The following is a 26,312-nucleotide window of genomic DNA, read 5'->3' on the forward strand; positions in this document are numbered from 1 at the left end:
ACCTGTGATGTGTTTTGCTTTTCAGTAATTCTTTTCGTCTTCTGTCAAAGTAAACACCCCAATACCTACAATTTCATTGTGTCATCCTCGCAGGTTTTAAGCTGCGTTCGGAGTCCTGACTGAAAGTTATCAATCTCAACGAAGAATCAACAAGTGGCTAGATTTACAATTTGTTTATTTGATTGTCAATTGCTTTAACACACCCTGGGGTCATTGAGATACTATGTAAATGCAATATTTCACAAAAATTGCACACATCAAACAAATTTTACAATGCGAAACCTAATTGATTTGTCTCCTGTTAAACAGTATGTATTTCCTTTGCAGACTGACTGCATCTAGAGCTGAGTTAAATATGGTGGTCCTTGAATTGGCAGGAACTTGAGCTGCCTGCAGTGTCGGCTGCTGGCCAGGGTTAACTGCAAGATGGCAGGACAGCAGCCTTTTTTCCCTGTGCCATGCTCGTTGAGTAAAAGTCAGGAGCAGCAGCTAGTTTGGGGAGAATTATTTCTCGAGCACTGTGTTTTGTACTCTTTGGGGGGCTGGAGCCTTCCTGTCAATCAGAGAAGTCTAAGGCGCGGCCCTTTAAAAGTGGCCACCTCGGAAAAGCTTCTCATTTCGATCGGGAGGTTTTAATGAGCTCTGGCAACTGTTGGGGTATTTTCTGTCACCCCATGGTTGCTGGGTGGCCACGCTTCTTTTGAGTGCGGGGAATGTTTTACTCGGATATCCTGAAAGAAAATCGACGCCAGCAAATGGATATCCGAGAGGCTGCCTCTCTCCGCCAGCAGAGGCGGATGAAACAAGCAGTACAGTTCATCCATAAAGACTCGGCGGATCTCCTGCCCCTGGATGGTCTCAAAAAACTGGGAACCTCCAAAGAAACCGTAAGTGCCGATCTAACGTTTGCTGTGTGACCAGTGAGGGGATGTTATTTTCCATCAATGTTTATCCTGTGGATGGCATTTCTACAATATGCGGGTGGTATGGAGAGGATTTTAACACACTCCATTGGGACTTAAAGTGGTCTAAATACGAATTTCTCTCCATTTCTCCGGGCGGAGGATTCACAAGTAGTCCTGACGTATTACTAAATGTAGATCTTCGTAAAATCCTGATTTCTGTGTTTCGTTGTTCGAGTTCTGAAATTTAAAAAAAAATCTCCATACCATCTTCTCCCATTCGCATTTTTTTTGTGTTATGCGAGTGCATCGTTTAGAAAAGGAACAAACTGTAATACATCCAATTCAGCAGCGATCGGAATTCTCCATTCCAAATTTAAAGTGCTCGTTACAATATGGGGACCCCTTCATTTGGGATTGAACTAAACATTAGCTGATCCATTGATGCACTAATGGTGATTTTTATTTTTGATTATTCTAGGATTGAACTAAACATTAGCTGATCCATTGATGCACTAATGGTGATTTTTATTTTTGATTGTTCTAGAAATACTCACTATTGTATATTGTATGTGACACTTTGGGTGTGTTCGGCTGCTGTCCAGTGCTGAATTTCACAGCCAAATATCGGGAGAGGTTTAGAACAGGCGGCCAATTCAATGTTGGCCAGTTTACATTATTACCTGAAGTCAAAATTGCACCAGTGTGTGCTCGAAGTGATCTGACGGGGATACAAACCGGGTAACACTCTCAGTTAGAGTAATCAGCCGGGGGCGTTTTCCTGAGGGAAGTGAATAAGGATCATCTCAGAACAGGGTTGAACTAACCGACCCCCAACCTCTATATACTCTTTAAAGGGATAACTCCTTCGCGTTTATTCGTGAAGAAAACTGGAATACAATTTGATCTATGGAAATATTGCAGTTTAATAGGTGACCAATGGGTGTGAAACGGAATCTGTTTAAGAATACTCTTAAAATGTCAATTCTGATTTCATGACTGACTCTTGACAACTCATTTATACATATGTGGTTTGGCCAGATAATTTTGGACGCATTTTAATATTTTAGACCATGAAACTTATTTGCTTGCAAAGCTGAAGACATTTTAATTATTAAGTCACGCCACACAATGAAAATTCCAGTTTTGTAGCAGGTTAGCTACAGTGTTAGAGTAACTAGTTGGGAAGTCCAGTCCCCATAATTTCAGAACCCAGAGACCATTCATCCAAAATTTCCCAAACTACCCATTTGGTTCACCTTCTTCCCAGATAAAATTATACATACATAATAGATTAAGGACTATTTTATGGAAAACGAATTGCATCAGCATTTTAACCGGCACAAATTTAAAACAATACTAGAACAATACTCTTCAGACAGGAAGAATGGGATGTGGAGTGTTCTACCACAAATCTTTGTTGAAGAAAAATCCATTACATTTATTAAATAGAAGAACAAATTTAAATGGAACTAACGGACAACTGGGATAGTGGTTTATGAGCACTTGAAGGGTTCAATGACTTGTTTCTTTGTGATAACGTTCTATGAAAACATTCCATGCAGTTGCTGAAGCAGACACACACTACTGTCTTCTCCTTACTTGTATGGTTTTACAGGTTTCAATTTTAGAGGCCAAAGATAAACTAATGATGCTCACGTTCATCGCTTAAAGCTGCCCTCAAATTTATTTGGGCTTCCGAGCTGCTGTAACCTGGGTACTGATCCAGCACAATGCCTGTACATCTGTGCCATGTGTGAATAGGACAAGGAATGGTGAGGTTCTTTGACCAATCAGATTCAAGAACCCTCTCTGAAGCAAGTACCCCAAGTTCACTCGTTAGCATGTTTTTCAAAGCTGGAACTATCAGTGATATCCAGCTCTTGTACAGGGTTATCTCTGATAGCAACTTCCAGATTTTGTTGTGTAACAGCGCATGTGACCACCACAAGTAGCTGTCAGATTTATTTCATAGTAATAACGAGTGGTATTAGCCTTGCTTTGTAATTTGGGAAAATATTCACCTCCAATTTTTTTTTCTTAAAATCTTTCTCTCCTTACTTCGGAATAATGACAATTAGGATTGGTACCATTTTAACCTATGTACCATTGTAACCAGTTCAATACATTCTTTCACTTCGAGTAAATCGAAGTGATTTACTCGAAGTGAAAGAATGTATTGAACTGGTCGTTGTTATCTACACAGTTGGATGCTGAAGCACTCTTGAATAAGCAAAATTGTTTCGCATGATAATTCTAGATAAAGACTAAGGATGTCAATGTAATTGTTCTTATATGACTTTACTGTATTCTTAAACATTTTCCTTTTAGCAACCACATAACATTTTGCAGAGACGTTTACTAGAAACCAACTTGTCAAAATTCCGAGCCAACAATCGAGAGACATGGTCTTCTAGTAATTCATTTCCAGTTCAGAACATAAGTTTTCATCAAACTAAACAAGAATTTCACAAAAAAACACAGGAAGAGGACCTAATATTTGTGCGTTGCAAGGTAATGGCCAGTTCCTTTCAAAGGGTATAACATAATTCAACCAAAATGTATAAAGTCGGTGCCATTTGTATAAATAATCATATTTCTATTTAGGTTACATAAATATGTAAAGAGAAGTAGAAAAACCACACTAGTCCTTTTTAAAATAATGCTTGAAATTCTATTGCAGAGCTTGTTTGTGCATTTGCTTTATTGATCCTTGTGTATATAGCAAAAGTCTGACTTGAAGCATTTATTTATTCAATCCTCACTTTGTAAATTATTGAATAAGTTGTTTTCATAATTGATTGGTAGTACTAATGAGCCTTACCTACTGGAAGAAACCATGTTTAGGACTGAAGGGATTAGTGAAGAAAACTCAACCTGGAAAACAAAAGCTGGAAAAACTCAACAGATTAGCTAAATCTGTGCACAGAAATCAAGTTCAGTTCTGATGGAAGTTCTGTGACCTGAAAAATTAACTGTAATTCTCTTCACAGATGCCAACTAATTTGCTGAATTTTTCTAGCTTCTTATTTCAGACTTCCTGCACTTACGGTATTTTACTTTAGAAATCTCCATGGGTAAAGGAATAACAATATGTGAGTAACAATAGGTCACATTTTATACACTATAGCCAATGGTTTCAATTACCAGTGTTTAAATGCAATTTAAAATTCTGCCTGACTAAAAAAGAGTTTCAATCTCCAATAAGAACATAAGATCGAGGAGCAAGAGTTGGCAATTCAGCCCAATGAACTTGCTCTGCCATTTAAAATAATCATGACTGATCTTACCTCAGTCTCAGTCTACTTTCTTGACCGCTCCTCATAACCTTTAACCTATTATTAATTAAGAATCTGCCTATCTTCTCCTTAAATTTATTCAGAGTCCTAGGGCCTATCTCACTCTGGGATAGTGAATTTCATAAATTTATGGCCTTTTAAGAGATGCAAATTCTGCTCATAAATGTTTAAATCTGCAAGCCATTAGCCTAAATTGTGACCTCTCATTCTAGATTGTCCCACAAGAGGAAACATTCACTCTCAGCCTACTTTATCAATCTCCTTTAGCATTTTATATACTTCAACTAGATCTCCTGTCATCCTTCTAAACATTAGTGAGTATATGCCTAAATTGCGAGAACTCTCCTCATAAGCCAAGCCTTTCATCTCTGGAAAGAATCTCGTGAACATTTCTTGAAATGCGTCAATGCAATTACATTCTTCCTCAATTTAAGGGGATCAAAACTGCATGCCATAATCCAGATGTTGTCTCACCAATTCCTTGTAAACTTGCAACAACACTTCCCCAACTTGGTATTCCATTCCTCCAGTGATCGATGCCAAAATTCCATATTCCCTCCTTATTACCTGCCATACCTGCATATTAGATTTTTGTGACTCATGCATGAGGAAACCCAAATCTCTCTGCTCCAAAGCATTTTGCAGTTTCACTTCATTTAGGTATTAAGTTGCCCTTTGTATTCTTCTGACTAAAATGGATAACTGCTCAGTTATCCATATTATCCACTTAACCTATCCAAAAATGCAAATTTCTTAGTTCTTAAGGACAATTTGTTTTCCTACCAATTTTTGTACTATCTGCCAATTTTGCTATAGCACATTCTATCCCAATATCCACGTCACGAATAAAGACCATAACTATTTGGGGCCTGAGGCTCAAAACCTATGGCACCCATTACAGCTTGCTGACCAGAAAAGGACCCATTTCTCCTGACTCTCTACTTTCCATTGGTTGGCCAATCCTCTACTCAAACTAAAATGAACACCATCTGATCTTACTTTGTGTATTAACCTTTTGTGCAGCACCTTATCAATTATGTTTTAGAAGACCAGATGTGCTACATCTGCACCAGTGGTTTAAACTGATGTGCCATGAAATGTTGATATCCATGCTTCCAATCATTTCTGGAGCCTTGATGTCTTTTATTAAAGGAGTTGCGATTGATATTCATCACTGTGCATCCTCAGGAGAAAGAAAATCTACTCAATTACATAGCATATTCCTGAAGATACATTCCTGAAGAAGGGCTGTTCTTGTTCCTTGGATGCTGCCTGACCTGCTGTGCTTTTCCAGCAACACATTTTCAGCTACATAGCATATGTGCTGAAAAGGTTGAGAACCACCAATTTCATGATCCCCATTATTCATTTTGCTTGTTACATCTTCAAAGAACTCTAGCAAATTAGTCAAACATGATTTATCCTTCAAAATATAATGCTGATTCTGACTTGTCCCACTCTCCAGTTGTAGCAGAAGAACCGCCCTTTGAATTAACTCCACAGAATACATCCATGCCGACCAGGTTTTCCATTTTCATGTAATTTCCATTTAAAGGCTGGTATCCCATCACCAAGTCATCCTTATTTACACATGGAGAGTCCTTGACACTAATCCAGCTTTCTCAGAGCCAGCTATGAGTGAACAGAACCTCTGACACACCTTATCTGTCAGCCAGGATTCCCTGATTGGACCAGATTAACAGACCCAATGAGGGATCTCATATTCTATGAGATCCACCTGGCTGACCTCATCACAGTGTCTACATCCCTCCTGCTCTGAGTCCAAGGACATAGGCTGGTTCTTTTTCTTGTAGCTCCTCCTGGGGTGTTTTAGCACCGGGTCAGGTTCCTCCAACTCTGCCTCTGGGCAGTATGTAATGCACAGTAGCTTGCCTCTTGTGCCTGGAGTATCTCAGAAGAAATTAATTTGCCTCTTCAAGGTGGCAAAGGCATCAACGTAGTGACATCCTCTGTGTCAATCTCAGATTCCGAGGTATCTTCAATGCTTGACAGAGTTGGAGAACCCACAGGTTAGGGAAAAGTTGGAAAGGCTGTCAAGGGGCCAGGCATGTTTGCTCATGCACCATTTGCAAGTTTTCAGTCTTCACATGACCCACGTGCTTGTTCAGGACCGTCGCACCTAACCAAACTTTATACATCACTGGACCTAGATTAGATTAGATTGCTTACAGTGTGGAAACTGGCCCTGCAGCCCAACAAGTCCACACCAACCCTCCAAAGAGCAACCCACACAGACCCCACTCCCCCACATCACTACGGGCAATTTAGCATGGCCAATTCACCTAACCTGCACATTTTTGGACTGTGGGAGGAAACCGGAGCACCCGGAAGAAACCCATGCTGACATGGGGAGAATGTGCAAACTCCACACAGATAGTCGCCTGAGGACCTGACCTCGTGTTGACCATGCCTCTTACCCATGCAGTGTCATTCCCATTGTTCCTACACCAATCTTTGTCCATTTAAGTAAACAGTCTCTCTTGCTTAGCGAAGTCTGGCACTGGCGTTCTTGATGCCAATCCTCCCCCCTTCTATGTCCATAAGATCAGATGTAACCTGGTACAGAGTCTTTTCCTCTGGAGCTCTTCCTTTAGTTGCTTGAGGGGTCGTCTTATAATCAGATAAGAGCTTGGACAGTTTGGAATCTAGTGGAGCTGTAGCCTATTCTTTTAGCCTGTCTTCAAATTTTGGACTGCTCTTTCTGCCAGACTATTTGATGATAAATGATGTAGAGCTCTCCTTATACTATATGGATACCATTCAACTTTAGTAAATACTCAAATTCCCTGTTGATAAACAACGGCCCATTATCTGTGACCAACACTTTCAGGAGTTTGTGTTTTACAAATCATGCCAGCAGTTTCTCTACCATCGTCCCTGTATTTGATGAATGAAGTCTATGCATGTTCAGCCACTTTTAGTCATTGTGGTTGCTTACTCAGAACATAAAGCCCATGAAAGGATCTGAACAGTTGATTCATAAGAGTTTACCTGGCCATTCCCACAAATGTGGGGGAGCTGCTGTCAGTAATTTTTGTCCTTATGGCACTCTGGGCACTGTCCACCAACACGTCTCTGTCAGCATCCAATCCTGGCCACCGGACATAAACGTGTCACCAATATCTTAATTTTGGAAATCTCTGGATGACCCTGGTGGAGTTCAGCCAGTATATGGCAATGACCTCTGCTCGGGACAGTCACTCTTGCCCCTATAACTGTCCTCTACTGGTCTCTCCAGGTCCAAAAAGGTCTCAGTTCTGGTTACAATGGCCCTTTGGTTTCTCCCATCACCACCATCTGTTTCAGTTTTGCCAGGACCAGATCTTTCTTTATCTAAAATCTGATATTGTCAGCTGTGACTGGAAGTGTGTCCAGAAAACGTAAAATCATTGTAGACCATTCCAGTGGTGGTGCCACCAGTGGCGTATCTGCCAGTGGGAGATGGCTCAATGCATCCAAATTTACCACTTGGCCTCCCAGACAATGTTCCAACTTGTAATTATAGGCACTTAATATTAGAGCCCACTGCTGAATTCAGCCTTAATCTATGGGCAGTACTTCCTTGTCCTCTTTAAGTAAACCCAGCAGGGATTTGTTGTCTGTTATTATTACAAATTTCCTTCTGAATAGCAGCTTATCTGTTCTTTTCCTCAATTTAGGTCTAGTGAGGCTCTGTTGCTGTCTTGAGTCTGCCTAGTGGTAGTAACTTCAACAGCTTGCTAGCCTAGATCCTGAAGAAAACTTTAACCGTCTTACTGAGGCTTGGCTTTGTTTTGAGGTTTTGCTGTGGGCTGACCTAGCGTCCCTCTGTTCAGGATATGTCCAGAGTGAGATCATACAATTGCCTTCACCAATTGCTCTTCCCCAGGATCAGTCAGACTGGCAAGGGTGTCCACTTCCACCAGAATGTTCTGCAACTCAAATGATTCACTTGCTGTATTTTCCAATGACAAGGCCAGTTGTGGTACCTGTTTGAAGTCCAGTTGGGCTTCAGCGGGTACTCGCTTTTACATGGTTACACTATTAATCCCACATACCAAACAGTGTCTCAGCATCTCATTTAGGGTTAAATCAAAGTCACATGGCTCTGCCAGTCATCTTAATCGAGTCAAAAATCTCGATGTGGATTCCTCTGGTTCTTGAATTGCTGAGTAAAACTGATAGTGTCTCAGAATCAGTGGAAGCTTGAGGTCATAATACTCCTTAACTAAATCTGTCAACTGTTGCAATGTTTTAGTATCTGATGCCTCAGAGAATGTTATGCTTCTAAAAACAGAAAAAATGGTGGGTCCAAAATCTGTCAGGGGAATTACACATTTTCTTCTCCTTCCCCAATGGCATTTGTCTGGAAAAAATAGTGCATTCTTTCCATATACTGGACTCAGTCTTCGATAGCAGGATCGAATGAGTCAAGTTTCTGAAATAATGGCATGATGCTAGAAATGCTACCCGCGAGTCAAAGACTACTGTTGTGAACGTGTTTTTTCAGGACTGAATCCCACTCTGTCAGCACTAAAATAACTCCACTGAGACCAGTATCTCATCACCAAGTCACTTTATTTAGACATGGAGAGTCCTTGACGCTGATCCAGATTCCTCAGACCTAGCTCTCAAAGTGAACAGAATTTCTGACACTCCTGTTCTAATTTTTTATTCCATCATCAGGAAAAACACCCATGTGGCCAAGGAACCAGTGACAAGCACAGTCCCATAGGGGCAACACTCCTGTTCTTTTTTTTTAATATAACCCCCACACTACCGCCTAACCGCGGTAGTGCTTTTTTTTTCACAGCACCCATGGTGTGTGTGTGTGCAGGTGTGAGACACAGTGAAAGACACGAAGTGCATGAATCTTTATTCAATTTCCACCACCAGGAAGATATGAAAAACACCCAAGTGGCCAGTGACAAGCACTGCCCTTCACATCAAAGGGCAATGCTGTGTGATCAAAACAGTGAAGGGGAGGGTAGGGACTAAATCAAAATAGAGTTGGAGGGAGAAATGATGCACTCCACTCGCTGCGGCGCCCACCTCTCCCTGAACGACTCCAGGGCGTTGGTGGACACCATGTGCTCCTTCTCCAAGGACACCCGGGCTCTAACGTAACCACGGAAGAGGGGCAGGCAGTCGGCCCTAACGACCCCCTCCACGGCCCGCTGCCTGGACCTGTTGATGGCCAGTTTGGCCAGGCCCAGGAGCAGACAACACTCCTGTTCTTATCTGTCATCCAAGGCTCCCTAATTGGACCAGATTAACAGCTCAATCAGGGAGCACATATTTAAAGACATCCACATGGCTGACCTTGTTGCAATCACAACATCCTCTGCTATAAAAGTTGAGTACTCTTGATCTACAGTTTAGCAAGATTGTTATAACACTATTAGTGCTGTTACTACTCACTGATCTATGACTGCTGATCTATCTTGTAGCCCATGTTTGCCTGCACAGTAACAAATGTATCTTGGAAAATTCTGTCTTTTTTTATTTTTTAAGTGTGCTGGAAAAGAGATGAAAGTGCAAATTGATACTGGTTCTCGATATAATCTCATTTCATCTGCCTGTGTGGATAAACTAGGGTAAGTAACACTACTGACTTCAATGTCTCTCATTCGTGGTAGTACTGATTACTTTTGCAGCCAGTTATTAGACAGAACTGTGATTTCTTTCTCACCTGATGATATGGACTAGGTTTAGTATGAATTTACATACATCACTGCAAATGAATGTAATAATAAGACATATTGGCTGAAGGCCTTCTGGGATTTGCAAACAACTCAAGCTGAAATATATCTTTCAAAACACATTTAAAGGAGCAATTCCGTCAACAGTGTCTCAAAAATAATTTCCTACATTTACTAACATTGTTTAAGAGGATATGATGGTACCTGTGATAAATTTATGTGGTGCAATAACTAGAAAATTAAAAAGAAAATACTTATTCCGAACACTCGAGAGAAGTGATTAGAAACTGACACCTATCTGCTGTAGCATAAGTTTTGTTAAGCAATCAACGTGGCATGATAATGCAATTTGTTGATTGTGGTGTTTCCATGAAATGACTTTAATAGAAAATTAGTATCCCACCTCACAACATTGATTAACAGTAAATCAAAGTGGAATATGGAGTGAAGAGAAATTGGACAAATTTGGTTTATTTTCATTTGGACATCAGAGGCTGAGGGGCAACCCAATAGAGGTTTACACAATTTTAAGAGGCATGGATAGAATGAATAATCATTGTCTTTTTCCTGGGTAGAAATGTCAGTTAGTGGGGAACATAGGTTTAAGGTAAAAGCAGGATAGTTTAAAGGAGATGTGAGAGGCAAGTTTTTCTACACAGAGGGCAGTAAGTTGCTGGAATTCACTGCCTGAGGTGGTGACGATGGATACAATAGAAACTTTTAAAAGGCATCTTGACAGACACACGAATAGGCAAAGAATAGAGAGATATGGACTGTGTAGAAGCAAAAGCTTTTTCACTTAGAAACGCATCATGTGTTGGTGCAGGCTTGGTGGGCCAAAGGGCCTGTTCCTGTACTGTACTGTTCTTTGTTCTTTACGATGGCCAAAATATGAATGGAAATCTGCAATATCGTAATTTAATGTACTCATATGATTTCTTTTAAAAAATTGATGCATCAAGATGTATGGCAAAGGGCAGTCAATTGGATGCAACCAAATCCTATACAAGTAAGAGATGCAGTTAAACATAAAATAATTATCTAGCTGCAATGGGGAATTATAAAGCACCCCAAATTCCTGGCTAATTCAAAATAGGGACAAGATTTTTAGAGAACAGGTCCCTGCGTATGAATGGATGCTGCGTCCAAAATGTTAAGGGTTTGTTACAAGTTTGATTGATGATCTTAAATTGTTAGTGTAGTTATTAACACACAGGATTATTCAACAAGTACTAGCCAATCACATAATCACACCTAATGCTGCAGTTCTGAGTATTTCAAGAATGGGTTGGTTGAGTACTACACATTATGAACAGCCAAAGGAACACACTGGTTCAATCAGCCAATGGTTGAGACCTGCAGGCTATGTATGTGGCATTTTACTGATATTGAAATTTATACAATGTTTCTCAACACTGTGGTCTTTTGGACCGATCTTTAGCCAGCATCCTGTTAGTAGAAAGTACCACTCACATGGCCATGTAATGTCTTGCTCAACCTGTTATTCAAGATTTTGAGATTCTGGGATCATCCCAGAATCTATCAGGTGCCTTTTGGGTTCAAAGGTGGTGACTTTGCCACTTATAAATATATGTGTTACACAGCAATCAGTGATCTGATCATGATAGCTCTTGTTCTGCAGAATGGCTTTGATTAATTCTTTTTCTGCATCAAGCTTGCAAGGTCAGCAGATGGTTAAGGCCTAACTTATGATATTGCTGATAAAGGCAATTTTATATTGTATGTGGCTATACAAATGTCACAAGCTAGTCCCTTTTTTACTAAAAGCTGTTCCTTAGCTCAATGAGACTCTGTCCTTGATGTTTTTTCAGAGGGGCAATAAATCTGGCTGGGCTCCGATCAGTCTGGTAAAGAGATGAAAAGGATTTTGAGAGGCCTTTTGTTTATGTGTAAACAAATGAGACTTTAGGCCAAAGTGGTCATGTTTTAAAAGTGACCTGTATAATGAATGGGGTGCGGTCAGCTCTCTAGGTCAGCAGTTTTTAGTTCTGTCTTGAACTGGTTGGAAGTTCAACAGGGAGCTGTGTGGAAACTCTCTCTCTTTTCTGCCCTTCAACTTCAACCTGTAGGCACGTATTCCATTTATACTGTTTTTTAAAGGGAGTTTGCTTATTGGAACTGTTGTGTATATTCAGAGCAGCATAATTAAGTCTAGTTGGATAGGTTGCATTCTGTAGGGGTTCCTTATTCAGTTCTTTGTGTTTCACTGTGTAATTTTGTGAATAAATTTTTGTTTGTTTTAAAATTTAGTAGTCAACCTAGCTATCTTACTCCGGGTAATTTCACTGTACATTTACCAAAACAAATTGCAAAGTTATGGTCTGGGGCTGCCTGCTTAAGAATGTTTTGAGTGGTCTGGTCTAGTCCATAACAAAATTTGAACTAAACAAATCACAAGAACTCTGCAAATGCTATCCAACTCTTATTTTCAAAATTACTATTTCAAAAGCAAACCAAAAAATATCTTAAAATTATAGGTTGCAAGAACTTATGAAAACAGAGAAGGATGACACTGAAAAATATGGAATGCCATTTATTTCAAAGATTACAGGACAAATAGAAAATGTTGGAATTACTTTAGGACAACTCAATGTTGAATGTTCAGCAGCTGTAGTAGGTATGTTTTCAGACTTATTATAAATGTAATTTATTTTATGATTTTACATTTTACTATTTTTGTCATAGATTTATATGGAATGTATTCTTTCTACATCTCCAACACAAGATTCCAGTGGATATTTAGCACAAAAGTATCAATTTGGTTTCAAAATAAGTTGACTAATAATGATATAAACATTAAATTCAAATTTATATACATTTTAACAGTTGAATATTCATCCAGCTGACCCAGAGAGTGCTTTAATATTCTATAGCCCTGCATGTACACATTGCATATTAATTCACACAAATCATGAAAACATGAAATGCACATTCTTTTGTATAAGGTGATGAGTGTCTGAGCAGACAATTGAATGGGAAGGTGGATATTTGTTAATCTTCTATTACAAAGTTTGTATTGTTATCTAATTCGGGTGGGTAGGGCAGCACTCTGGAGCATTGTTGGTGATTGACAAATCAACCAGGCCCACTAGGCAACTGAAGGAGTAAGGGTAAAAACAATGACTGCAGATGCTGGAAACCAGATTCTGGATTAGTGGTGCTGGAAGAGCACAGCAGTTCAGGCAGCATCCGAGGAGCAGCAAAATCGACGTTTTGGGCAAAAGCCCTTCATCAGGAATAAAGGCAGAGAGCCTGAAGGGTGGAGAGATAAGTTAGAGGAGAGTGGGGGTGGGGATGGGGAGAAAGTAGCATAGAGTACAATAGGTGAGTGGGAGAGGGGATGAAGGTGATAGGTCAGGGAGGAGGGTGGAGTGGATAGGTGGAAAAGAAGTTAGGCAGGTAGGACAAGTCATGGGGACAGTGCTGAGCTGGAAGTTTGGAACTAGGATGAGGTGGGGAAAGGGGAAATGAGGAAACTGTTGAAGTCCACATTGATGCCCTGGGGTTGAAGTGTTCCGAGGCGGAAAATGAGGCGTTCTTCCTCCAGGTGTGTGGTGGTGAAGGAGCAGCAGTGAAGGAGGCCCAGGACCTCCATGTCCTCAGCAGAGTGGGAGGGGGAGTTGAAATGTTGGGCCACAGGGCAATGTGATTGATTGGTGCGGGTGTCCCGGAGATGTTCCCTAAAGCACTCTGCTAGGAGGCATCCAGTCTCCCCAATGTAGAGGAGACCGCATCGGGAGCAACGGATACAATAAATGATATTGGTGGATGTGCAGGTAAAACTTTGATGGATGTGGAAGGCTACTTTAGGGTCTTGGATGGAGGTGAGGGAGGAGGTGTGGGCGCAGGTTTTGCAATTCCTGCGGTGGCAGGGGAAGGTGCCAGGACGGGAGGGTGGGTTGTAGGGGGGCGTGGACCTGACTAGGTAGTCATGGAGGGAACGGTCTTTGCGGAAAGCGGAAAGGGGTGGGGAGGGAAATACATCCCTGGTGGTGGGGTCATTTTGGAGGTGGCAGAGATGTCAGCAGATGATTTGGTTTATGCGAAGGTTGGTAGAGTGGAAGGTGAGCACCAGGGGCGTTCTGTCCTTGTTACGGTTGGAGGGGTGGGGTCTGAGGGCAGAGGTGTGGGATGTGGAAACCTATTCCTTAGAACTGGAACTTCAGTTGGCTGCAGTTAACTCTGCAAATCAATGACAAACAAGTTTATGCCAGACAAGTTGAAGGAAGCTTAACATTGCTCTCTTTTGGAAAGGTGCATGATTTTAGCTGATAATAACAATGTAAGAACTAAGAGCAAGAGTAGGCAATTCAACCTCTTGAGCCTGCTCTACCGTTTGATATAGTCATGGCTAATTTCATCTCTGCCTCAACTCCATTTTCTTGCCCATCTCCATAATCCTTCAACTCATTAAAAATCTATCTATCTACCTCCCTATCTATCTGCTGAAATTTACTCAATGTCCCAGTATCCACCATACTTTGGGATAGTAAGTTTCACAAATTCATAACCCTTCAAGAGAAGCAATTTCTCTTCAGCTACTTTTTAAAAATCTGTTACCCAGTGGCAAAATGATAACCTTTCATTCCAGATTGCCTCATATGAGGAAACATCCTTTCTACATCGATTTTGTCAATCCCCTTTAACATCTTCCATATCTCAATTAGAATTCCTCTCATTCTTCTAAACTCCAGTGAATATAAGTCTAAACTTCTCAATCTCTCTTCATAAGCCAAACCCGTCATCTCTAAAATCAATCTAGTGAACTACCTTAGGCTTTAGGTATACTTGGGACTCATTAAAATTTCCTTGAGCTAAGGTAGGTTGGGCACAATTGCTTAGTAATCAAACAGAAATTGCTTGTACGATTTCTCATTAAGTTCTAAATGTGGGGATTGGTTTCTGTTTAACTCAGATTCTTAGCTGACTCAAAGATGATTAAACAAGTTATTAAAAGGGAGAAAACTGTAATATTCTGCTCAAAATGAACTTAAACCTCTAAAATGAATTGTTGTTTCCTTAATGGAAAGATATACAGCTGTATAGTCCAAAAAAATCCCATTGTTCATTCTTGCTTTGTACAAAACAGGTATTGCAACCAAGTTATCAATAAGTATGTTGCACTTGTCCTGAATATTATTCTTATGATGGGCAGTGAGATTAGCAAAGGTCCTGCTCTTGATCAATGACACCTGATGGAAACATGTGGAAGTTAGTTAGGGGAGGTAGAGGGTGGAATGTTTTGCTCCCAATCACTCACTAACTAGTCTCACTTGTGAAAAATGGCCATTTATGTGAGGTATTGAATAACCAACTGCAGTTGGGAAATAACACTTTCTAGAAAGTATACCTAGTAAGATATAGTTAAAGAGGAAAACACTGTAATCAACATTTTCTTTTAACCACCTCACACTTTCACTGTCATGCTGAAACACTACAGAAATAATTTTTCATGTCTAGAAGCAAAGAACACTTCAATGTCAGTTTTTGCTTCAAATTAAATGCTATCTTCTCTTTACTTTTCTTATATACTATACACATTTTAAAGTGCAGAAACCTACCCATCTTTGGTGATATTGAGCAGTATAACATTTAGTTTATAAAGACACAGTATAATACCATTGGTAGAAATCAATTAATTGCTTTGATGTTGCTGTGAGGCATTTCATATTGAATTATTTTCTTGCTTGGCAGATGATGATGACAAGAATACCCTTTCCCTTGGGCTGCAGACATTAAGGTCTTTGAAGGTAAAAATGTCACAAATAATTTTCTTTTGGGTTTGTAAGAGACATTTTGGGCTGGATTTTCCTGTGGGTTTGGAACACTAACAGTGGGGTAAATGGGAGGCTTAAGCTACATTTGCTGGTAGCTACTTTCCTGGAGGTGGACTCCTAATTAAAGGATCAGTGGCTCTGAAGTGTCGACAGCTTGACCAGGACAAGTGAACATTGTTGAGGCAAGTCATGGATCCAGTGACTCATTCACATGAGTGTGCTCTACTGGTGAAAGTTAAAAAAGACATCAATTTCTTGATGAACAGTTGGAAGATTTGTAGGTGGAGAAACTGGCAATTTAGTGGAGTTCCACATTTGGTGTCAGAATATCTTAGTGACATATTCCCAGAGGTGACTAGGATGTAGGATGGCTGTTGCTCATTGGAGGTGGGTGGCCAGTTAAATAGTTAAGGACCTAATTAGGGACAATTTAGAGGTCCAATCGAGACTATTTTGCCAACAACAGTGCAGCCATCTCAGGAGCCTACCTGCAAGAAGTTTGGAAGCATCTTGGGACTGGAAGGCTCAAGGTCACATTGATGGGTCCACAGAAGGAAAGGTCACGACCACAGCTTCAATAAAACCCTGCCTTAAAAAAATTAATGAGCCTATCCTTTAAAAGTGTCTCAATGTCAAGAAAGCCAAGCATTCTCCAACCTGGCTCTGCAGTCTATACCTCTCTCAGTGGGTGCTGAAGCTCTCTAGCCTCTTTTTCCAATGACTTGGAGTGCTACAGATAAGCAAACTTCTAGCAATTTGTCCAGATCACCCCTAATTAGGACCTAAAAGTATATAAATTAATTGCCTGGTTCCACTCAGTTGTAAGCTAACTTGTCTTCCTGGCCTCTTCCGGGTAATTCCCCGGTGGGAGTAGTGCATGAGGGATTTTATTCCCCGCGATTTTATTTCTGCTCCTTCGATGCTGCCTGAACTGCTGTGCTTTTCCAGCACCACTCTAATCTTGACTTTATTCCCCACCACCCTGCCTTCAAGCTCACCATTTGGATCCAGGAACTTAATACCTGCTATGTCCTATTTGTGATGTCTTTTCTATTTTTAGTGCATCATTGACATGGAAAAGCAATATTTAATCCTTGGAGAGAAGGAAAAAGAGGAGATTCCATTTCTAGGAATTGACAACATTGAAGACTGGTAAATGCAATAAAAATAACCTGTCTGCACAAAACTACATTGCATTACTATAATCATTACTATACTATTAAGAATTGTTAACAATATAGTAGGTAAGTGTATGGGAGTTATGTTGGCATTTGAATAGGATTTCAATAAATTGAGTAATTACACAGTGACAAAAACTACGCAAAGGTTTTGATTTTTTTTTAAAAATGTGCATGCGGCAGACAAATGAGTTGATGTTAAGCCCTCACTTAACAGAAGTGGTATATGTTAGCTGAGTTAGATTTAAGTTATCAAAGATTGTCACCAAGTTTATGTCACAAAGTACTATTAAAAGATGGTTCTGACCATTCCTCCCATCAATTGGCAACATTGCCATCTTTACCTGCTAATGACTTCAGTAATGAAGGGAAAGAAGCTAACCGTGTTGTAGAGGATATCCCGAAAATAATGAATGGATATGCTTATCATGAGAATGTGCACAAAAAATGCCAAGAATGGGATAGTGCACACCAATGTGTTTATTGTAAATAGTGTGCAATGGGGATATGCCTGATGCAGAAAGAAGGACAGAGCTTGCTTTTGAGTGTGAAATGGTGCACTCATACATTTGTGTAATCAAAAAATAGTTAGATCTAACTTCATTATTTATTACTACCTTAACCTAAAATGTTCACATTTTAAAAATATTCTTTAAAAACATGCTTGAGTTTTGTCCTTTAAACTAACAAATTTTTTTTTTCTAAATCCAGCTCTCCATAAATTACAGATGAAAGTTGATTCTGAATTGAGTGGCAGTTAATTACAGAGATGCTCTTCAGTGGTTAGTGCACAAATATGACCAAATATATTGCTTCTGTAACTTCTGTAATACTCATCTTGCTTCTTCAGCATTGCCACTGGCCAGAATTACACTTTGGCTGTTAAATTTCCCAAGCATTTAGTTTATCAATTAAATCTAATTTTGATTATTTAGTATTTGCATAGAGTACAATATTAATTACAAAGAATATTTTACTCTGCTTTGTGTAGAAGTGTTGGATTTAATTTATTTTCCAAAGTAATATCGTTCTGTTTTATGGGATAACCTTCGTTCACCTGTGCACTCTGAAAGTGAAAGATTAACTTTACTACTCCTACTCAGACTTGTAATCCTGGTGATTTCACTATATGTTAAAATCCGCTAAACTCTCTAACTTTATTGCATATATTTAGATACTATAGACATTTAATAATGGCTACAGTATGACAAATAAGTGAAATAATGTTACATTCTGTGAGGTTTAAAGACAACTTTTATAAGTGCAAGCATCATCCAGATTATATGTGATAAGCCTACACTTGTGTAGAATTCCATACTTTAAACATTGAAAAGATTTCTGTTTTCAAAATAAGGCCTATCTTTTTTCTTGTGTGATCTATACATTACCACTTCTACTTTCCAAATGTTGATTCTTGTACATAAAGAATCATAGAACAATTATTGGAATGATACATGACAATCAGCTGCACATTTATTTTTAGAGAATATTAATATAGTCCTTTAAGAATTGAGATGCAACTTGAACAGATTGATATACTTGGGTCATTCACCACTATCTTCAGTTGATTCTGATCACTTCTGACACAAACTATGAACTTTAACTGTTCCATATCTATAGTAGGTGATAGAGTTTATTGATTTGCAGAGTATAATAGTATGAAATGAGGGGAAGATATGGGATTGCATCCTGAAATTTAACATGTATTTATTTGCTGGTCTTTGGTTGTCTTGGGAAGTCTTCCAACAAAGTGGGAAATTCCATTAGTGAATCATTCCAAAGTAACTTTTTGGTTTGTTCTCACATTGGCATAAGAGAGCAGTTAAAGGAGACAAATAAGTTAAGTACTCTCTATCCATGAACTAAAGAGGGTTTAGTGATATTGGAAAAAATGAAAAACACAAGGATAGTAGAATATAGAACAGTACAGCACAGTACAGACCCTTTGGCCCATGATGTTGTGCCGAGCATTTATCTTAATCTAAGATCAACCTAACCTACACACCCCTCAATTTACTGCCGTCCATGTGCTTATCCAGCAGTCGCTAAATGTCCCTAATGTCTCTGACTCAAATACCACCACTGGCAGTGCATTCTATGCACCCACCACTGTCTACATAAAGAACCTACCTCTGACATCTCCCCAATACCTTTCTCCAGTAACCTTAAAATATTGACCCTTCGTGATAGTCATTTCTGCCCTGAGGAAAAGTGTCTGGCTAGCTACTCTGTCTATGCCTCTCATTGCCTTTCCGGCAATGAGACCCGGGTTCAATTCCCGCCTCAGGCGCTGTGAGGCAGCAGTGCTAACCACTGTGCCACCGTGCCGCCCACAAATGTTAGGATGTTAGTTACTGGAGCAAGTCTCTATTTTAGATAGAGCATGTTGGGTGAATGTTGTAGTATCTGATGCAAGTTAGTAAGAAGATGTTTTTTCCTTAGCTATGAATTTTTATTGCTCTCAAATCGCCCTCTTGCCAGCTAACTTTTAAGTTAGGGAAGGTGGAAAGGCAGTGGTAAATAATGTTCTGGTCGTAATATCAAATACCAACAGAAATATTGAATGAATTCTTTGTATTTCTGCATTGAGGAGATAATTGGTCAGAGGGTATTTATGCTTTTCAGATGGACTGATTTCGGACCAGCTATAGACTGGCATTAATCAGAACAATATGCATGGCATTCTTAATTAAAACAGGTATCACTTTATTTGGTGCATTTCAATTTTTGATAAAGTGACTTGTATTCTTGATGGGAGGGTTACTGACTCAAGATACTTCAGTCAACATATGTTCAAAGGTCATGTTTTATCATCTTGCTGTTTAACGTTTGTTTTCGTTTTTAAGTTATTCATGGGCTGCAGACATCAATAGCAAGGTGGACATCATTTATTGCCTGTTCCTTTTTTGCTCTTCTGTAGGTGGAGGTGAGCCATCTTCCTGAGCTGCTGCCAAAATAGTGTCAGGCAAGGTTTTTGATCCAGTGGCGATAGAGCAGTCATTTATTTCCAGGTTAAAGTGGTATGTAAACTTGAGAGGATCTTGAAAAGAACAAGTTCCCATATATTTGCTGTCCTTGTTTTTTTTCAAATAGTAGAGCTTGCTGTCAAATAGGGTACTGTCAAAAACATGTTGGTAAAACAGCTGAAGAGCATCTTGTAGATGGAAGTGATCCTGCAGTGGAGAAAAAGTAGTTTCAGTTTTTGGATTATCAATCAGACAGCTGTTTTCAGGATGGTGATGAGCTTCCTGAGTGTTTTAGAGCTGCACATGAAGTCAAATGGAGAGTATTCCATTGCACTTGATTTGCTCCTTGTACATGGTGGTCAGGAGATGAGTTACTTTCTACAGAATTCCCAGTCTCTGAACTGCTCTTTGCTGCCACCATACTTATATGGCTATCCTAATTACCTCGAGTTGATGGGCATTGTCATTGTATAGCAGTGATTAGAATCCCTGTTACTATTGATAGTTATCACCAGGCACATGTGGCTACTTGAACTGAGAAGTCTAAGTTTGTTTTCGTTTTTAAGTTATTCATGGGCTGCAGACATCAATAGCAAGGTGGACATCACTTATTGCCTGTTCCTTTTTTGCTCTTCTGTAGGTGGAGGTGAGCCATCTTCCTGAGCTGCTGCCAAAATAGTGTCAGGCAAAGTTTTTGATCCAGTGGCGATAGAGCAGTCATTTATTTCCAGGTTAAAGTGGTTGTTATCCGTAAGCTTGAATGTTATCCGTACATTGCTACTTATGGACACAGACTGTTCCATTATCTAAGAAATGGCAAATGAAATTAACTGATTAAATAAGCTGTGAATATCCTCACTTTTGACCTTAAGATAGAGGGATAGTTGTTGAAGAAGCTGAAGATGATTGGGCTGACAGCACTGCCCTGAATATCTCCAGCACCAATGCCCCAGGGCTGAGATGATCTGTTTCATAGCATTCTTGATTATACCTTCCAAAACTCCTTTTTATGGTTAAGTCTAGACTAAAGGGGAGGTCATTGGTTTAATTTGATTTGTGTTGCTTTTAGTGGACAGAACCTCTCTGGGCAATTTTCTTCTTTTGTTGAATAGATACCAGCATTGTAGTTTTAATGAAAGAACTTGGATGGATGCACATTAGTGTAAATCTTCAGCACTACAGCGAGGTTACTTTTGAGAGTCATTGCCTTTGCTGCGTCTAATGAGTTTAGTTGTGTCTTGATACTATGCAGAATGTATCAAATTGGTTAAAAACTAATGCTGCAAAGCTCAGGAAAAGGCCAAGATGGATCATCCATCCAGCATATCTCTTGCACTCATGCTGGGTTTTACCATTATTGAGGGTGGGGATGTGATGGAATCTATTCCCATAAATTGCTTTACTGTCCATTACTATTCACGATTGGATGGGACAAGACTTGAAAGCTTTGATCTGATTTTTTTTTTGTTCCGATTCTATTTAAAGCATTTATATTCCTTTGCTTAGTATGTGCATTAAACTTTGCGTTCAGTAGGTTGACATCACAATTTTATGAATGCCTGGCTTTGCCTTACTGGCAGGTTCTTCTACACTCCTAATTAAACCAGGATCAATCCTCAAGCTTCATACTAGAATCAGGGATATTCTGGGACATGAGATTATTGTTGATGGCCATAACTTTTCCATTAATATTTTAGTTTTGAATTGCTAGATGGGTTCTGATTCTATTTTAGTATGGTGGCAGTGTCACAATGGAGAGTGCCCTCAGTTTAATGAGTACACCACAATGAGTGCAGTAATCACTCCTCCTACTACTGTCATGGATGTACCTGTGACAATTGATTGGTGATTACAAGGTCAGGCAAGATTTTCCTCTGGTTCTCTAATCAGCTGCTAAAGCCATAGCTTTATAATTATGTTGCTAGTATTCAACCAGTAACGGTTCCAAAAATAAGCACAATGCCACTTTCCCTAATTATAATAATCTAAGTTATTATAATGCTCACTTCCTCTTCAGCTCCATAAACATTGAATCTTTAGTGTGATCATAAACAGCACTTGTAAACTCTCTCTGTTCATAATCTTTTTCAAGTAGTCTAATGTGTATCAAATACTTTCCTCTGTTCTATTTCATGGGATGTAGTCAGAGCTAGCAAGGTTAAAAATCACAACACCAGGTTATTGTCCAACAGGTTTATTTGGAAGTACTAGCTTTCGGAACCCTGCTCCTTCATCAGGTAGTTATTATCATTGCTGGCAAGGTTAGCATTTGTTGCACATCCTGAACTGCACATGAACTAAGTGGCTTGTAAGGTCATTTCATAAGACAATTGAGAATCAATATCACTCCTCTGGGTTTGGAGTCAGAGGTAGGCCAGGCCAGGAAAGAATAGCAGATTTCCTAAAAGCAATTGATTAACCAAATGGATTTTTACAGCAATCAATAACAGCTTCACAGTTAACATTATAGATTGTTTGTTAACATTCCAGATTTATCAATTGAATTAAAAATAGGATTTGAACCCATGACCCAGGGCATTAGTCAAGACCTCTGTACTACAATCCAGTGACTTTACTATTAAGCTACTGTCTCCCCTAATATAATGTGCGATTTACAAATATTGGCTACTTTTTTATGCAAATTGAAGATAGAAGCTTAACATCTATAAATTGCCTTCAATGCTCTTTGGTTGATTAGTTGTACCACAAAAAATAACTACAATATATGTAGTGATAAATTAAGTCCATAAGGAACTCCAAAGCTATTGGGAGACTCTCAAAGATGCAAAGATGGAGAATAGGGTGGAGAAAATCCCCAATTTCAGTCTCTCTATACATCATGCAGCAGTTTTCTTGCCTATTTCTTTTAATAATGGGAAAATAATGTTCAGACCGTTGAACCTGCTCTGGACCGAAGACTGAACTGGCTTCTCATCGAGGTAAGGAGCTGGAATGGGAGTTTTAAGTGAAACTAACATTAACTATTTATAATTAGATGCAAGTTTTTTTTCCCCAAAGCATCCTAATGACTGGCGCTATCCTTTTGCAAGATTATCAATTTTTAGTTAGTTATTATTAGTAAGAACATTCATAAAGATACAAAGATCAGCGGCAGTTTTTTCTTTATTTTAGTTATAAAACCCAATTAGAATACAGAATTCAGTTGAAATCTTATTAATCAGAAGATTTTCATTGTGAGATAAAAATTTAAGTATAACAGTTATAATAAATGAGACCAGCTGTTGTTCCAGACTCCTGATGAGTGCCTGTCTTTTTCACTGTTGGCCTTTTTGTACCTGTAACAAAAAAAGTATTTTGTGGTATAGACTTCTTTTTGTACCTTGTCTAGTTCTGTGACTTTTTAGGATATAAAAATTACATCCTGTTTGTGTTAAGTGTACCTAAAACTAAACAATTCAGGCATGTTCCAGTAATTCAATTTGTAAACAGTTTTGTTTGAACAGATTGTGTTCATGTGATTTGAGCTGTGCTCAGTAATATTATATGATTGTATATGTTAATTAAAATTAATTTACAATCGTACCATGAATGGTTGATTATTCATTTCAGGAAAATTGAATGCCTTGTCATGAAAGTTAATCTATTTTTCTCTCAGCAGTACGCTTTTAAAGATAATGGATATGTAAACTTCCCATTGTACACTTTCCAGCCTTGACTGGCACTGTGCTTCCTTGAAAAGCTGATGGGCAGGATGATCCTTTGCCTCCAGAATCATTTCTGATTCCATGCTCTCACTCACGCAGGCTGTACCATTACTCCATTATGTTATTTGTAGCCTCAATGCTGACAACATTAAAGTGCAATGACTTTGAGGCAGATGGCGAAGTCACTGTTCAAAGATATATGATATCCAATGGTACCTGCAGTCAAGGAGTCAGTTGTTTGTATGAAATGAGCAACACTTGGCTATTACATTGTTGGAATGTCTGAAGAGGGTGCTGAATTCCCAAATGGCTGCAACTTTGTCAGGTCCAAAAGTAACAAAGACTCTAAAGTAGACAGATACTGAAATTGCAAGTTAACATATTTTCAAAGATACAAGGTTATTTACAATGATGATGGAGGAGGTGATAGCCTAACAGTATGGATGTTAGACTAGTAATCCAGAAATCCAGTTAATGTTCTGGAGGGCTATGGTTTGAATCCCACCAAGGCAGGTGGTAGAATTTTAATAACTTTTAAAAAGCTGGAGTTAAGGGCCTAATGACTATGAAACCATTGCTCATTGTTGTAAAAACCCATCACTAACATTCGTTTGGGAAGGAAACTACCATCCTTATTTGGTCTGGCCTAGATGTGACTTCAGACCCACATCAATGTGGTTGACTCCTAACTGAACTCTGGAAAATTACAGATGGCAACAAATATTGGATTAGCTAGTGATACCTACATCCTGTGAATGAATGAAAAAAAAAAGTCTGTGCCATCTGTGGACCTTCAATAAATTTTAATTTTCTTCTTTGTTTTATCACTCTGTCTAAATGCAGTCTTGACATCCACGTTGGGTGGAGGCAGTCTGGTCTGTAGTTGACCTTAGTGATGTGAAAGACTAATGGTTATGCTTGTGGACATTTCATCCTAGAGAGCCCAGACCTGTCAATAGTATTCTGGCCAGTTGCAGCTTCTGTTTCTTCTGCTGTGTAAGGGGCTAGCGTCTCTGGAGTATCAGAGGAAGTTCCTAGGGCTCCTAAATGTACTTTCTCTATCTACGGGTGCCTACAGCACCATCCTGTCTCCATGAGAGGAAGGGGCACCAGAAGTGTACTGAAGTCTCTCATCTTCCTCTTGCCTTGCTATTGATGTTGAGCTACAATGGCTAGAGAAATGGATTGCAGGTCTGTGTGCATAACTGACAAGTACTGCTGGACCTGAATCTCCATGGCAGTAGCCAGCCACACATCTGCATGCTGGAGCTAGCACATACAGATGGTTTTGACTCATTCAACCTTCATCCAGTCAACTGATGCTGAAAAGGCTGCCTCCTGTTCCTGTGTATTTTTAATTAAATCATTAATGGCTGAGAACTTGAGGGTGCCTTCTGCTTGGGACTGCAGATTTGTCTGGACTCTAATAGTCTTCTGAATGCCAAAAAACTGGAGCATTTCTTTCCTATCCAGTTGTAGAGATGTGCTCACCAGATTTATGCACCAAAGTGCAGAGAGTATACCTCTATAAGAAAACTTTTTGAAGTAATGGCGGGTGCAGGTGAAAGCATTGCTAGAGTGTTAAATGGCATCCTTCTCAAAGGTAGAGGATCTGAGGATCACCAGTGCTGGTCTCTTCTTGAAGTTCACTAAGTACTGCTAGTGTCTGCATAAGAGAGGGAATTAGTTGTGTAAAAGGGATAAAAGCCTTTGCAGGATAAGACAGAATTTTGAGATTGTAGACGATCAGCAGAAAATGTAAACTGTTTTATGCGAGCAAGCTAGTCCATAATTTATTTGAATATTTATAAAATTTGTACCTGATTGCACTATTTTGGGTAATCCATGTCATACAAAAGTAAATTAATGTTTCCATTTTCACTTTTGAAGTAATTTTTCCAAAAGACACCTCTTCAGGGAATCTTGTGGAAACATCCATAATCATTCAAAGATACTGATTCCTATTTGATTTCAGTGTTGGGTCCTAAACAGTCTAATTACAGCCTGCTAAACAATTCTTTTAAAACTCGCGTAGAATTAAATGTGCAGGTTTAGTTGATTTTTGGAGTTTCTCCACTATCTGACATGTATGGGCCTAGCAAAATTTGACATTTTGTAATCCTGGCCTATGAGAATGTTTTCATGTTTTGATTTGTGCTTTCCTAATACTTAAGGGCAATCTGAAGATTTGCCTTTGCGTATTACCAAAGGAAGTTTTGTTTTTTGAAGAACATGTTTGGGGAAAACATCAACAACTGGGATAAAGTAAATTGCCTGATGTTCAGGTTCCAAGAGTGATCTATCTCAAATTCTAAATAAACATGCCAATGTTTTCAATGGGGATCTGGGAAAGATAGAAAACATTCTACCAAATTGAAATTCAAGAGTGAAAATTGAGCAAAATGTTTCAAGGCTAGATCAGTACCTTAAGTAATTTAGACAACAGAGTGAGACAGAATTAGAGAGGCCAATCAAGACGGGAGTCCTTCAACCCTAAATGTGAGTCACTGGGCCACTTCTATCATACCAGTGACATAGAAAGATGGATTAGTACATCAATGCGATGATTTTAAGATCGGTATTGTGTACTGAGCCTTTTCATTTAATGATCTACTTAATGGACTAGCTGGAGGTCACCTTTTCAGTAAAATTGACCTTAGTCAAGCCTCTCTCCAGCAACAGTATGCTTGTAACACATAAAAGACAACTTTGTGATTCAAACTGGAATTCTTTTGTATTTAAGTTGATTGGACAGATTCCAGTGTTACTGAGATGACATTTCAGTCATGGGGAGAAACAAAG

The 26,312-nt window shown here is 39.2% G+C and overlaps 1 protein-coding gene across 1 annotated transcript; it reads left to right on the plus strand.

The window, feature by feature from the left end:
- Positions 1–411: 411 nt before the first annotated feature.
- Positions 412–23,388, plus strand: LOC140493639 (nuclear receptor-interacting protein 3-like). The gene is made up of 7 exons (XM_072592304.1): positions 412–887; positions 3,234–3,416; positions 9,716–9,798; positions 12,402–12,541; positions 15,619–15,674; positions 16,762–16,853; positions 17,591–23,388. Exons 1-7 carry the CDS (start codon positions 714–716, stop codon positions 17,598–17,600), a joined length of 738 nt encoding a protein of 245 aa, XP_072448405.1. The 5' UTR covers positions 412–713; the 3' UTR covers positions 17,601–23,388.
- Positions 23,389–26,312: the final 2,924 nt, after the last annotated feature.

Source organism: Chiloscyllium punctatum, chromosome 22, assembly GCF_047496795.1.
Source record: "Chiloscyllium punctatum isolate Juve2018m chromosome 22, sChiPun1.3, whole genome shotgun sequence".
Taxonomy (NCBI): Eukaryota; Metazoa; Chordata; class Chondrichthyes; order Orectolobiformes; family Hemiscylliidae; genus Chiloscyllium; species Chiloscyllium punctatum.